At 42.5% G+C, this 14,219-nt stretch overlaps 1 protein-coding gene across 1 annotated transcript in view; it reads left to right on the plus strand.

Moving 5' to 3' along the window:
• Positions 1-14,219, plus strand: part of LOC138302186 (amiloride-sensitive sodium channel subunit gamma-2-like) — a 188,967-nt gene that overhangs the window by 11,942 nt on the left and 162,806 nt on the right. Inside the window, exon 2 of the mRNA XM_069242533.1 lies at positions 7,375-7,586. Within this exon, the coding sequence (XP_069098634.1) occupies positions 7,375-7,586 (212 nt within the window). The remainder of the gene's footprint in view (positions 1-7,374; positions 7,587-14,219) is intronic.

Raw genomic sequence — 14,219 nt, forward strand, 5'->3', positions numbered from 1 at the left:
CAACCTCCTCTTCTGCACTGTCATTCGAAGAGATTCACCCTCTCTGATCCATGACCACAGAAACATAATTAACACATCTCTTTTTTAATACAGTACCCTGTCAGCTGAAATAAGCAGTTGCTCCCCAATGTTGATGCAGTTCTCTGCTGCCCCCATGTTCAGTGTAACAGCCTCCCAATACTGAATCCACTATTCTCAGGTGGAATGATCAAATGAAGTTCAGAAAGCAAGTAAAGTAATATATAGAGTCCAACAGCTTGTTCAATGTGCAATTGTTAGTCTTTCCTTCGCATTCTTTTACATTACATCAAGGACATCACATTGGGATAACCTTTACATCAGGGATCATTACATTGGGAGTACATTTGCGTAGTATGTTTGCTGGTAACTGCTTTTGAAAATATAGTGATACAGATATATAGCTATTTCTAGATCAATACATTACTACTGGTGGTCACCAGAAGGTGGTTATAGTTAGGAACTAATTCCCATAGACAAAGCGTTGTTTGTTTTGCCTGTAACTTTAGAGCCGTTTTATAAATCCTGATGGAATTTTCAAAACTCATACTCTAATTCGTTCAGCTGATGCTTTTAAAGTTTCGGGGTGATCTGTCAAGCGGGGTTCCCAAAGCCCAATCTCTCCATGCAATTCCCTATAAGAATTGAGACCATGACTACAACCCTAACCACTGAATGGAATTACACCAAATTTGTCAGAAGCATAGATCTTGGTCCAGAAAGTTCTCTTTTTGGTATTTAGTGTGAATCCTTTCTGTAGTTTTTGAGATATTTAAAGTTAAAAAATATAGATATCTAGGGACACAGGTCCTCTGCAGATCCAAAAGATCTCAAGCTGAGGTCTGATTGGCTGCCAACACTTCAACTAGGAAGTGTTAGCAGCCTTAGCTGAGTCCCAAAGAAAAGTTAACAATAAAGAGAAAAGGGGCAGGGTAGGAATACATGACCTCGTAGGCCTGGTGCTGGGGTCCCCCAGAAATCCCACCTGGGCTAAAAGCATTTATTTTCATTTTCACAGCAAAAATCGCAGAGGATCCGCAAATCCCCACAATTTTGTTTTAAAACAGCACAGTTTCCCACACTTGTTTAAGCTTAGCCCTCAGGCGGGGCAGATTCCGGGGACATTTTTTGATTAATAATTTGGGGAGGGGGGTTATGTGGCCCTCTTCCTCATGACCAATTTTGGCCCGGGACCACCACCCCCTTGGAGGCCAACAATGGGGTGGAAGAGTGCCACGCAGCCCCATCCAAAGGCTGTTTAAGGCCCCAGAGACCACCACCTCCCCAGGGCTGTGCCTCTCATTAAAGAGGGGTGCCACCTAGTGCATGGACATATTTTAAGTGAGAAGAGACTAGCCCCCTCCTGGGCTGTTTTCGGCCCCGGTGGCCACCATCTCAACGGAGCTGGTCCAACGTAAACAAAGGAGGGGCCCCCAATGCCGGCTCCCTATACCCTTAGATGTCCACTCTCAGGGCATAGTAGTTTGCTGTTGCTAGGCGGGTGCTATCACGGCCCCCGCCAAGCGTGAGCAAACTGCAATTCCACTCCCAGTGGGCGGGAGCAGGAAATCTGCTTCTGCTCCCTTGGAGGGGACTTTTCATCTGTTTTCCTGCCCACTGTCAAACAGACAGTAAAGCAGATGAAACAATTGCTCTTGCACGCAGGGAGCAGCATGAGTTGGGTATACATTTTGTGCAAAACTGTGGATTCTTCTTGGATAAATAAGCAGGTGAGGATCCATTCTGGCACCGATGCTTATTTCACAAAAATTAAACATCCACAGGAAGCACTTATAAATGTAAATAAAGCAGGTGCCCTAGTTGAAGCTCCGCTTCTGTAAAGGACAAATCCTCCAACTCATTGAACTTATCCAAGGCAAAGCAAGGGTATTTTCTCTGCAATTCCACATTGAAAAATGCCTGCGGACAACTCCCGCCGCACATGGCCAAAGGCTGTGTGTAGCCTAGGGTTGGATGCCTGTAATGACATCTTCTATTACATCATTTCTAATATAACTCCAACATTTGCAATAAAATTATTGATGAGAAACCTGTGCATGGCGTGTCAAGAGTTATAGTTTCCTTAGAACATAAGTTATAGTGTCTACAGATAAGTACGACTATAACTGTTGAATATGTATTGTTTTGTATGTGTAATCTGAATCTAACTATAACGTCCCTCTAATATTTGGTGTTTTAGTGAATTTCTAAGGTTTTTAAATTATATTTCCTAACTATATCATCTCTGTAACCTTTGTTTTTTTAAGTGAATATATATATATATATATATATATATATATATATATATATATATATATATATATTAAACAAAGGTTACAGAGATGTTATAGTTAGGCTCACATTTCAAATGTACAAAACCATAGAAATTCACCTGTAGTCAGAGCTATCTCAAGTAATTATAACTCATGCCCTAATGTAACTATAACTCACACCCCCGCCATGCACAGTTTTTTTGTCAAAAAGTTTACTGCAAAAAATAGATTATCAATGATATTATCAAAGATGTCATGAGTGCTGTAATTTGTGAGGTAATTAGCAGTGCATGGCGAGGGGGCAAGTTATAGTTACTTTAGTGCACCAGCTATAGTTACCTGAGATAACTCTAACAATAATATGTCAATCTCTATGGTTTTGTATGTTTAAAATGTGAGCCTATCTATAACGTTCCAGTAACCTTTATTTTTTTAAGTGAATTTCTATTTTTTTAATTCTGTTTTCTAACTATAACATCCCTGTAACCTTTGTTTTTTCAGTGAATTTCTATGGTTCTTTTAACATGAAGTAACTTTCATTACTATACGTTAATCTAACCACAATTCGCACAGCGTCTGGCCGTGCGCAGCGAGGTTAGCTGCAGGGCCTGGCCTGTGGCCTGTCCCTGTGGCAACCCCCCAAACCACCCAACTTCACACTGCGCACGGCCTTTGGCAATACTCAGCGGGATTTTTCCACAGGTCCGTATAGCCCCCCCCCCCGGCTGATTTCGGCCCCAGGGACCCCATCTCCTGGGGTATGGTCTTCTAAACAATTATTTTGGGGGAAGGGGGACCATGCAGCACCCCTCCCCCAACCGATTTTGGCCTTGGGTACCCAATCCCCCAGGGCCTGGGATTAATATATTTATTTTTTTAGGGGAAAGGGGCCGTGTAGCCCCCCACTCCCTGGCTGATCTTGGCTCTGGGGACCCCATCTCCCGGGGCATGGTGTTAATATAGTTATTTTCTTTGGAAAAGGGGGCCATTTGGCCCCCTTCACCGGGCTGATCCCAGCCCTGTGGACCCCATCCCCTGGGGCCCAGCTGTGTAACCTGGGTGGCCCCAGTTCACCCAGTCAAAATAGTTGGGGACTGTAGGGTGAGCCTGAAGGCCCCCACAGTCCCAGCGACTCCCCTCCTCCTAGGGGAGCTGGCATTGCTGTCACAGAGAGGGAGCTGCTAAAGATGCAACTCTGCAGGCAGGGAAACAGAGGAAACCTCTGCTTCCAGCAAGTGAAAGATGTTTGACAGCTCTCACTTGCTAGAACCGGAGTGTTTGCTCGGAATTGGCGGGAGCTGTCAAAGCTCAAAAATATATATATTTTTTTCTGTTGCCGGTTCCGCCGTTCTCCAGCAAATATAATAATACAAATTAAAAATAACAAAAGTTAAAGTAACGTTATAGTTAGGTGTTGAAATTAGATAGAAATGGCAAATGACATCATCAGTCTTATCATTAAAGATGTCGTTTAACATGTCATGAAGGATGCAATGCATGAGGTCATAAGCGGTTCATGGTGAGGCACAAGTTATAGTTACCTCAGTAAACTTGAACTGGTGAATTTCAATGTTTTTTAAGCATTAGTTTTTATCTCATTTGAACACATAACTATAACATCACTTCAACCTTTGTTTTTACAGTGCATTTCTAGTTTGTTTTTCAAAATGTAAGCTAAGATCTTATTACCATACCTGAGTATAATGTCACTTTAACCTTTGTTTTTTTCAGTGAATGTGTGTGTAGTTTTGTATTTTGTGAAACAGGGGACAAGTTCAAGACAGTAATAAAAACTAAGGTCAATGTGAGATGGATGTTTTATCATCCCATTGAGCATTCATTGGCCTTTCACTGAGCATTGTTAAATTACTCTAAGAAGCATCACGCGGGCTGGTACACATAGATGGATGATTCTGTTATCTTGCAACTGAGATGGTGCATAAACTCTCCACTAAAAACATAATCTGAACCATTACAGGGCACTACCACAGAAATTACTGAACAAGTAGTGGGGCCTGAAACTGATTTTAGCCTCAGCATAAATTCCTGTTAGACCGACTGTGCTGTGGAACAGGTCATATGATGATCTTTTGAAAATATCTGTATATATCACAACTTTCACACTTCAAAACGTAAATTATACTTGAGTGCAAAAATCCTTTTAGAGCTAAAATCCTATGCACTCTGATTATAAATGCAATAATGCCAAAGCCATAGATGAAGGGGGTGGGTCTAAAGGCAGTGGTAGTAATAAGTGGGTAGGACTCTGATGCTCATGCTGAAAATGAACTAATCTACTTTAGACCAACACCTTTATTATAAGGGCCAAAATCCCATAACTTCTGAAGCAGCCACAGAGAAATGAGATGATGCTAGAAGACGGAATAGCTAGTAAAATCCAGTCACTGGATTAAGCTTAAATAGGTGATTGATGGGACAGGGCATACATTCCCTGATCGTATCAATGCATTTTGAGGATTGTATTCCTATGAGAATAGCTTGAAAAGAGGCTGCAGAATTAGTTAGGTCTACAATAATTGACAACATACATGATATCTTCATGTTCTTAAGCATTTTATTTTAAACTTGTATTCTTTCTAATGGATACCGGTGTTTGTTATTGCAGGCATTATTGTTATATAATGCATGGTTATTATTTGATGCATATGGGGCAATGTATCAGAAAAATATCTTGAAAACAAAAAATATAAATAGAGTCCAGTACAAAAGGCAAGCAGATGCTAAACAAAAGAGTTGTGGAAAAAGACCTGTGAGAAGGGAGCTGTGATAAATGTATGGACGCTTATCCAAAAGGTATGGTAGAGCAAAATCAGCAGCAAAATGTAAGAAAAAAACCCTGTGGCAAGCAAGGGAATTATAGTTGTTCGAGATTAAATACAAGGCTATTCAATAAGGGAGCATTTGAAGTATGGAGGAAGGCTGGGCTTCTTCCCATGTCAGTGGAGGCTCCAAAACTCTCTACAAAGCATCCACTGGTGCAGCAGGTACTTGAGGATGGGCTGAATGCCAAGCTAAGGTAACAGATTGTTTCCCCAGCTCTGCATGTTTTTTGTTTACACAAAATCCACAAAATGGGAGTTGGTTAGTGTACATCAAAGAAATCCAATGGCCTTGAGGCACAGAGAGGTCTCTCTATTCGCCATTGGGCCCGTTGTGTGTTTTCCAGGGGAGGGTGAGTGCCACTGTGGCCTGGTGACCCACTGCAGACTGGCCATCAGGTCAAGGGTTTCCAATGATGGACCCCTTTAAGGTTCTCCCTCATCAGAAAGCCTACACTTCCCTAACACTAAATGGGGTAGGTAAACCACACGTTTGGCGGGGCAGGTGCACCAGAAATTAATGATGCTCCCATCTCACTAAAATCTAAATAAGCCCTAACCTTCTTATTCTCAGTTCTGAGGAAATGCAAAATCACGTCCAAATGAGAGTTTGTGCACAAATCCATATACAGAGTTGTGTGGGAATTACCAAACATGGTAATTATTGCGCACAATAATTAGTGCACACCCACATTTTTTTCTGGACACATTACGGCGGTCATTTTGACCAACGGGGTAAATGTGGCGGTCCCATCACCAACAGCTGACGGTGCAGACTGCCACATTATGAGTGTGGCGGATTGGCCTCTGCCAACCCACCACATCTTCACTCATACCGCCATGGGCCGGATTTGATCATCTCTGACACGGTGGCCCACAGAAGACCGCCGGCAGTCTTAGGAGCCAGCTTTCCACTATGGTTTCTGCGGCAGTAGCACCACCTCGAAAACCATGGCACAAAGGCTACTGGTGACAGGGAATTTCTTTCCTGTCACTGGTAGACGGCCCCCACCCACCCCAGCAAGCACTAGACCTCATCTCCCCACCCCCTTCAGCCACAGCACCGCCATCCCCCTTCAGCCATAGCGCCCCCCACCCCCTTCTGTCAAAGCGCCCTCTCCCTGCATACATGCACACAGACACCCATACGCACCACGCATACAACCATTCACCTACACTTACGTACACAGATCCACTCACGTGCATCCATACACGCATTCACAACAACATTCATACACGCATTCAATCATGCATCCATACACGCATTCACAACATTCATACACACATTCAAGCACGCATACTCACACCCATCCAAACACGCATACTCACACCCATCCAAACACTCATACTCACATGCATAAACACTTACATGTAGACACGCGCTCACGTCAACATTCAGACATGTATACAACACCGCATACACGCATTCATGCACACATGCAGACACCACACACTCACACACACAACACCCCTCACCCTCCAACCCTCCTCCCTTGTTGGACGATCACCTCACCTGCTCCATGGAGAAGGTCATCCGGCAGGGAACGGAAAGGGTGCGATTTCACCTCTGGCAGCGCCCCACCAGCAGGACATCGCCGGGCCGTATTATGGCCCATAATATGGTGGGCAGTGTCTTACTGGTGGGGCGGGCCAGTGGTGGAACCACCAGAGCGCCTCCGCCCGCCAGCATGACTACTGCTGGATTTCTGACCAAAGTGTGGCGGGAATACGACAGTAACCATAATATGCTGGGCAGGAGACCACCTGCACTGGCGATCCCCTGGTTCCCGCGACTTTGGCGGTCTTCATGGAAGAAAAAAACTATTCAAGACTTGCCTGGGACAAAATAGAAAAGAGGTAGAAATGGGGAAATCAATGAGCAAAATACTGATATTGCATGTTATGCCTCATTCCAACACGCGGAACTCAGAATACGTGATACTCGCCACACCTGAAAAATATTACACCCTGGTGTAGAGGTATTTACTGGGTGCTGTAATTACCATCCATTTAACCCACAAATATCAATTAAGCCATGAGTAGGGCTTAGTATTGCTGTAGTATGAAATATGGATATGAGGTAGCTCTGGCAGCCCCATCAGTATTCATTTCTCTGCAATTGTAACAATAACGAGGAAGTAAAGGAGGTAACAGGGGGTGAAGATGGTATTACACTGTATCAACAACATCTTAATCCCCATGTTTTATTGCTCTTAAACTGTCTACAATTCCTTATGCCCCAGGATTCAGGTCTAGAACTAACTCACCGGCGCAACCGTTCCCAAAACTCAAACTCAACAGACGATGCGGACGACCACATCCAGTATGCAAGCGCATTCAACAAGTTTGCCTCTGAATTCAACCAACTTTCAGATGAGCAGAAAATTGAAATGGGTCATCACCTGGAGGACATGTTGATCTTCTGCAATTTCCATGGGCAGGAGTGCAACTCCAGGTGAGGGAGCGAACTCTGTCTGTTCTTCACTTAACGTAAGTCCAAGGGGCAGAACAGAAAGATAAAACCAGTCTTAAGACTTTGGCATAGTTAGATGGGAAGGAGGGAGGTGAGGGACAACAGGAGTACTATTTCAAACTGGGATACTTTTGTCAGATGCTCAACAATGTTGTCAAATGCCCACATAGGGCCAGATGTACGAACATTAGGAATACCGATTTCCTAAATGCAATTCTCTCTGAATCGCAATTAGGAAATTGGAATTCCTAATGTCCAAAACTCTTTTGATTTTCATTAGTGATTCCTACGGGGTCGCAAATAGAGTTACCTTATCCATAGTAATGAGGTAAGTCACACTTCGCGACCCAATAGGAAATGTAGCCATCACAGGGATGGTGGTGTGCTTGGATCAGCAGACCACTATGTCTGTGATTGCCTTTCCATAAGAAAAAATGGGAAGCATTTAAAAGAGGAAAAATGAAACGCTGCAGTTTCATTTTTTAAGATTAGGCCATGATCTATGGGACCACTGCCTGCTCTTAAAAAATATTATTATTTAGATTCTCAAAGGGGAAGGGGTCCCTTGGTGACCCGTTCTCCTCTGCGAATGGGTTGCCACCAGTTTTAAAATGGTGGTAAAATATTACTGTTCTGCGACCGGAAGTCGGTCCCAAAAGAAATACATACTATACTGATTCGGTATTTGGAAGGGATGCCCTAAACACACCCCTTCCAAATACCGAATTACAAATGCAAAATGCAATTCATTAACAAGTTGTTAAATAGCATTTTGCTCTCTGTACATCAGGAAAAGCATTTTTCCAGTCTCATAGGGCCTGATTCTGTGAATCAGGCCATTTGCAACCGGAAAAATGCTTTGTACATCTGGCCCATAGAATCTAATGTAGGTAGAACAAAGAAGCGGGTTCATGAGGATATGTTGAAACAAAAAAAACAAAGGTACCTTTAATAAATTATTCGGATTGAGTACACTTTTCAACTAGCACATTTTATACATTTTGTTTCTTTATAGTTTAAAGTGCAAAATGTAAGCATATCTCAAGTTAGTTGTAGTTATATAATGAAGCAACACCCTTATCATACCAGCGTTTAAGTAACATATCATATGTTATGTGATGTTGATTTGTATAGTGCACTAATCACACAAAAGGGTATCCAGGCGTTCTTATCTGTGGAAATTATGAATACTTCTTGTTATTCAATAGCCTTAGCATACCTTACAACTTTGTCTCATCTGTTAGATACTTACTCAACCCATCCATTGCTCCCATCAAGAGCGCTTTTTTAAATTGAGGCAATTGTTTTTGAATTAAGTTAATTTACCCATTTTGACCCTGAATTCCTACAGGTTCAATAGCCAAGTGTTGCAGTGAGAAAGTGTTCGGACTGGTTTGTATAAAACCATGACCATCAATATCTTGCATAAGGAATAGAAATGGTGCTATCTATCTATCTATCTATCTATCTATCTATCTATCTATCTATCTATCTATCTATCTATCTATCTATCTATCTATCTATCTCTATTTATCTACAGCTATCTTTATATATATATATATATGGAAAATGTCACTTAACCAGTGTACATCTGTTCGTGGCATTAGTCGCTGCAGAGTCACATGCTGTGCACATCCTGCCATCTGGTGTTGGGCTCGGAGTGTTACAAGTTGTTTTTCTTCGAAGAAGTCTTTTCGAGTCACGAGACCGAGGGACTCCTCCCATTTCGACTCCATTGCGCATGGGCGTCGACTCTATCTTAGATTGTTTTCCCCGCAGAGGGTGAGGTAGGAGTTGTGTATGCTAGTAATAGTGTCCATGCAATGGAGTGAATGCGTATGTACATAATGAAGTTTAAAGTAATATATTTACAAATGTACAAATGTTAAAGATCTACTTCTGAACGGCTACAGGCTCCCGGGGAGGCGGGTGGGCGCATGTGAATCTGCATCGACTAATGCCACGAACAGATGTACACTGGGTAAGTGACATTTTCCGTTCGATGGCATGTGTAGCTGCAGATACACATGCTGTGCATGGACTAATAAGCAGTTATCTCCCCAAAAGCGGTGGTTCAGCCTGTAGGAGTTGAAGTAGTTTGAAATAATGTTCTTAGTACAGCTTGACCTACTGTTGCTTGTTGTGCAGTTAACACATCTACACAGTAGTGCTTGGTAAATGTATGAGGCGTAGACCATGTTGCTGCCTTACATATTTCATTCATTGGAATATTTCCTAGAAAGGCCATGGTAGCACCTTTCTTTCTGGTTGAGTGTGCCTTTGGTGTAATAGGCAGTTCTCTTTTAGCTTTAAGATAGCATGTTTGAATGCACTTAACTATCCATCTAGCAATGCCTTGTTTTGAAATTGGATTTCCTGTATGAGGTTTTTGAAAGGCGATAAATAGTTGTTTTGTCTTTCGAATTAGTTTTGTTCTGTCAATGTAGTACATTAGTGCTCTTTTGATGTCTAATGTATGTAGTGCTCTTTCAGCTACAGAATCTGGCTGTGGGAAGAACACTGGTAATTCTACCGTTTGATTCAAGTGGAACGGTGAGATTACTTTTGGTAAAAATTTAGGATTGGTCCGTAGAACAACTTTATTTTTGTGTATTTGAATAAATGGTTCTTGAATGGTAAATGCTTGAATTTCACTCACTCTTCTTAGAGATGTGATGGCAATTAAAAATGCAACTTTCCACGTTAAGTATTGCATTTCACAAGAGTGCATGGGCTCAAAAGGTGGACCCATGAGTCGTGTTAAGACAATGTTGAGGTTCCATGAAGGAACCGGTGGTATTCTTGGTGGTATAATTCTCTTTAGGCCTTCCATAAAAGCTTTTATGACTGGTAACCTAAATAATGAAGTTGAGTGAGTAATTTGCAGGTAAGCTGAAATTGCTGTAAGATGTATTTTAATGGAAGAGAAAGCTAGTTTAGATTTCTGCAAATGTAGTAAGTATCCTACTATCTCTTTTGCAGATGCGTGTAAAGGTTGAATTTGATTATTATGGCAGTAATAAACAAATCTTTTCCACTTATTTGCATAACAGTGTCTAGTGGTAGGTTTTCTAGCCTGTTTTATGACCTCCATACATTCCTGTGTGAGGTCTAAGTGCCCGAATTCTAGGATTTCAGGAGCCAAATTGCTAGATTCAGTGATGCTGGATTTGGATGTCTGATCTGTTGTTTGTGTTGTGTTAACAGATCTGGTCTGTTTGGCAGTTTGATATGAGGTACTACTGAAAGGTCTAGTAGTGTTGTGTACCAAGGTTGCCTTGCCCATGTTGGTGCTATTAGTATGAGTTTGAGTTTGTTTTGACTCAACTTGTTTACTAGATATGGAAGAAGTGGGAGAGGGGGAAAAGCGTACGCAAATATCCCTGTCCAGTTCATCCATAGTGCATTGCCCTGAGACTGATGTTGTGGGTACCTGGATGCGAAGTTTTGGCATTTTGAGTTTTCTTTTGTTGCAAATAGATATATTTGTGGCGTTCCCCACATTCTGAAGTAAGTGTTCAGTATTTGGGGGTGAATTTCCCATTCGTGGATCTGTTGGTGATCCCGAGAGAGATTGTCTGCTAACTGATTCTGAATCCCTGGAATAAATTGTGCTATTAGGCGAATGTGGTTGTGAATCGCCCAATGCCATATTTTTTGTGTTAGGAGACACAACTGTGTCAAGTGTGTTCCTCCCTGTTTGTTTAGGTAATACATTGTTGTCATGTTGTCTGTTTTGACAAGAGTGTATTTGTGGGTTATTATGGGTTGAAATGCTTTCAGAGCTAGAAATACCACTAACAGTTCTAAGTGGTTTATATGAAACTGTTTTTGCTGAATGTCCCATTGTCCTTGGATGCTGTACTGATTGAGGTGTGCTCCCCACCCTGTCATGGATGCATCTGTCGTTATTATGTATTGTGGCACTGGGTCTTGAAAAGGCCGCCCTTGGTTTAAATTTATACTGTTCCACCATTGAAGCGAGATGTATGTTTGGCGGTCTATCAACACCAGATCTAGAAGTTGACCCTGTGCCTGTGACCACTGTGATGCTAGGCACTGTTGTAAGGGCCGCATGTGCAACCTTGCGTTTGGGACAATGGCTATGCATGAGGACATCATGCCTAGGAGTTTCATTACTAATTTAACCTGTATCTTTTGGTTTGGATACATGGCTTGTATGACATTTTGGAATGTTTGGACTCTTTGTGGACTTGGAGTGGCAATTCCTTTTACTGTGTTGATTGTTGCTCCTAGGTATTGCTGTGTTTGACACGGCAGAAGGTGTGACTTTGAGTAATTGATTGAGAAACCTAGTTTGTGTAGGATTTCTATGACGTAATTTGTGTGTTGTGAACACTGTTTTTGCGTGTTGGTTTTGATTAACCAATCGTCTAGGTACGGGAACACATGTATTTGCTGCCTTCTGATATGTGCAGCTACTACTGCTAGACATTTTGTAAAAACTCTTGGCGCAGTTGTTATTCCGAATGGCAACACTTTGAATTGGTAATGTATCCCTTGGAATACAAACCTTAGGTACTTCCCGTGTGAAGGATGTATTGGTATATGGAAATATGCATCCTTTAGATCCAGTGTTGTCATGTAGTCTTGTTGTTTGAGCAGTGGGATTACTTCTTGTAATGTAACCATGTGAAAATGGTCTGATTTGATGTATGTATTTAATATTCTGAGATCTAGTATAGGTCTTAGTGTTTTGTCTTTTTTGGGTATCAGAAAGTACAGTGAGTAAACTCCTGTGTTTAGTTCTTGTTTGGTACTAATTCTATTGCTTCTTTTTGGAGCAATGCTTGAACTTCTAATCCTAGAAGATTTATATGTTGTTTCGACATACTGTGTGTTTTCGGTGGGACTGTTGGAGGGAATTCGCGAAATTCTATGCAATAACCATGCTGGATAATTGCTAGTACCCAAGTATCTGTTGTTATCTCCTACCAATGTTTGTAAAATTGGCTTAATCTTCCCCCCACAGGTGTTATGTGATGGGGATGTGTGACTTGTGAGTCTCTGCTTATTTTGAGGACTTTTGGGGCTTTGGAATTTTCCTCTACTTCTTTGGAATTGTCCCCCTCTATATTGCCCCCGAAAACTTCCCCGCTGATATTGGCTTTGGTAAGTGGGTCTTGTTTGTGATGTTGTGGTTTCTGTAGGTTGTACTCGAAACCCTCCCCTAAAAGGTGTTTTGCGAAAGGTGCCTCTGCTCTGCGGGGAGTAGAGTGCGCCCATGGCTTTTGCCGTATCAGTGTCTTTTTTGAGTTTCTCAATAGCAGTGTCGACTTCCGGCCCAAACAACTGCTGTTCATTAAATGGCATATTTAGCACGGCTTGTTGAATTTCCGGCTTGAAACCTGACGTGCGGAGCCATGCGTGCCTTTTTATTGTTATTGCACTATTTACTGTCCTTGCAGCCGTATCTGCTGCATCCATTGAAGACCGTATCTGATTATTAGAGATACTTTGTCCTTCTTCCACCACTTGTTGTGCTCTTTTTTGGAACTCCTTGGGTAAGTGTTCTATCAAATGTTGCATTTCATCCCAGTGAGCTCTGTCATATCTTGCCAAAAGCGCTTGTGAATTGGCAATGCGCCATTGGTTTGTTGCTTGTGCTGCAACCCTTTTGCCCGCAGCATCAAATTTGCGACTCTCTTTGTCTGGAGGTGGTGCGTCTCCCGAGGTATGAGAGTTTGCTCTCTTACGAGCTGCCCCGACAACTACTGAGTCTGGAGTTAACTGCGTTGTAATATAAACAGGATCTGTTGGCGGTGGCTTGTACGTTTTCTCCACCCTTGGAGTTATGGCTCGGCCTTTAACAGGATCCTGAAAGATTTGTTTTGAATGTTTTAGCATTCCTGGGAGCATAGGTAGTCTTTGGTACTGGCTATGAGTGGAGGTTAGCGTGTTAAACAAGAAGTCATCCTCAATTGGTTCTGAATGCAAGGTGACGTTATGGAAAGCAGCTGCCCTTGCGATCACCTGTGTGTAAGATGTACTGTCCTCAGGAGGGGACGGCCTGGTAGGGTACGAGTCTGGGCTGTTGTCCAATACTGGAGCATCGTAAAGGTCCCATGCATCGGGATCATCTTGACTCATGGCAGTATGAGTCTGTGAGTGCATCAGTGGAGGAGTTGCTACTGGTGATGTGTGCACTGATGGTGGTGGAGAAGGTGGTGGAGTTGTTTTCTTTGCCACCTTTGTCGGTGGCTCCTTGTCCTTTTCGTGAAAGGCAAGTTTTCTTTTTGTTTTAATTGGAGGAAGAGTGGTTATCTTCCCTGTGTCCTGATGAATGTGGAGCCTTCTTTGAGTATAATCTAGCTCTACAGCTTGAAGTTCCTCTCCAAATCTATGTTTTTTCATTTGTGAGGCTAATCCTTGTTCCTCTGTATAGGAACCTGTTCTCGGCTCCGAGGCTGGATGTTTTGGAACCTAAACTTTTTCGGAGGTCTTTTTAGGCTCCGAAGAAACCTTTGTAATTTTCGGCGTGGTGGTGTCTCGGTGCCGAATTTGTTCGGTGCCGCTGTCACGGTGCCGAGATTTCTCAGAGCCGATGTCTCGGGTCCGAGATTGCTGTGTGGCGGTATCTCGACCGGAGTCGGA

Source organism: Pleurodeles waltl, chromosome 6, assembly GCF_031143425.1.
Source record: "Pleurodeles waltl isolate 20211129_DDA chromosome 6, aPleWal1.hap1.20221129, whole genome shotgun sequence".
NCBI classification, from domain to species: Eukaryota; Metazoa; Chordata; class Amphibia; order Caudata; family Salamandridae; genus Pleurodeles; species Pleurodeles waltl.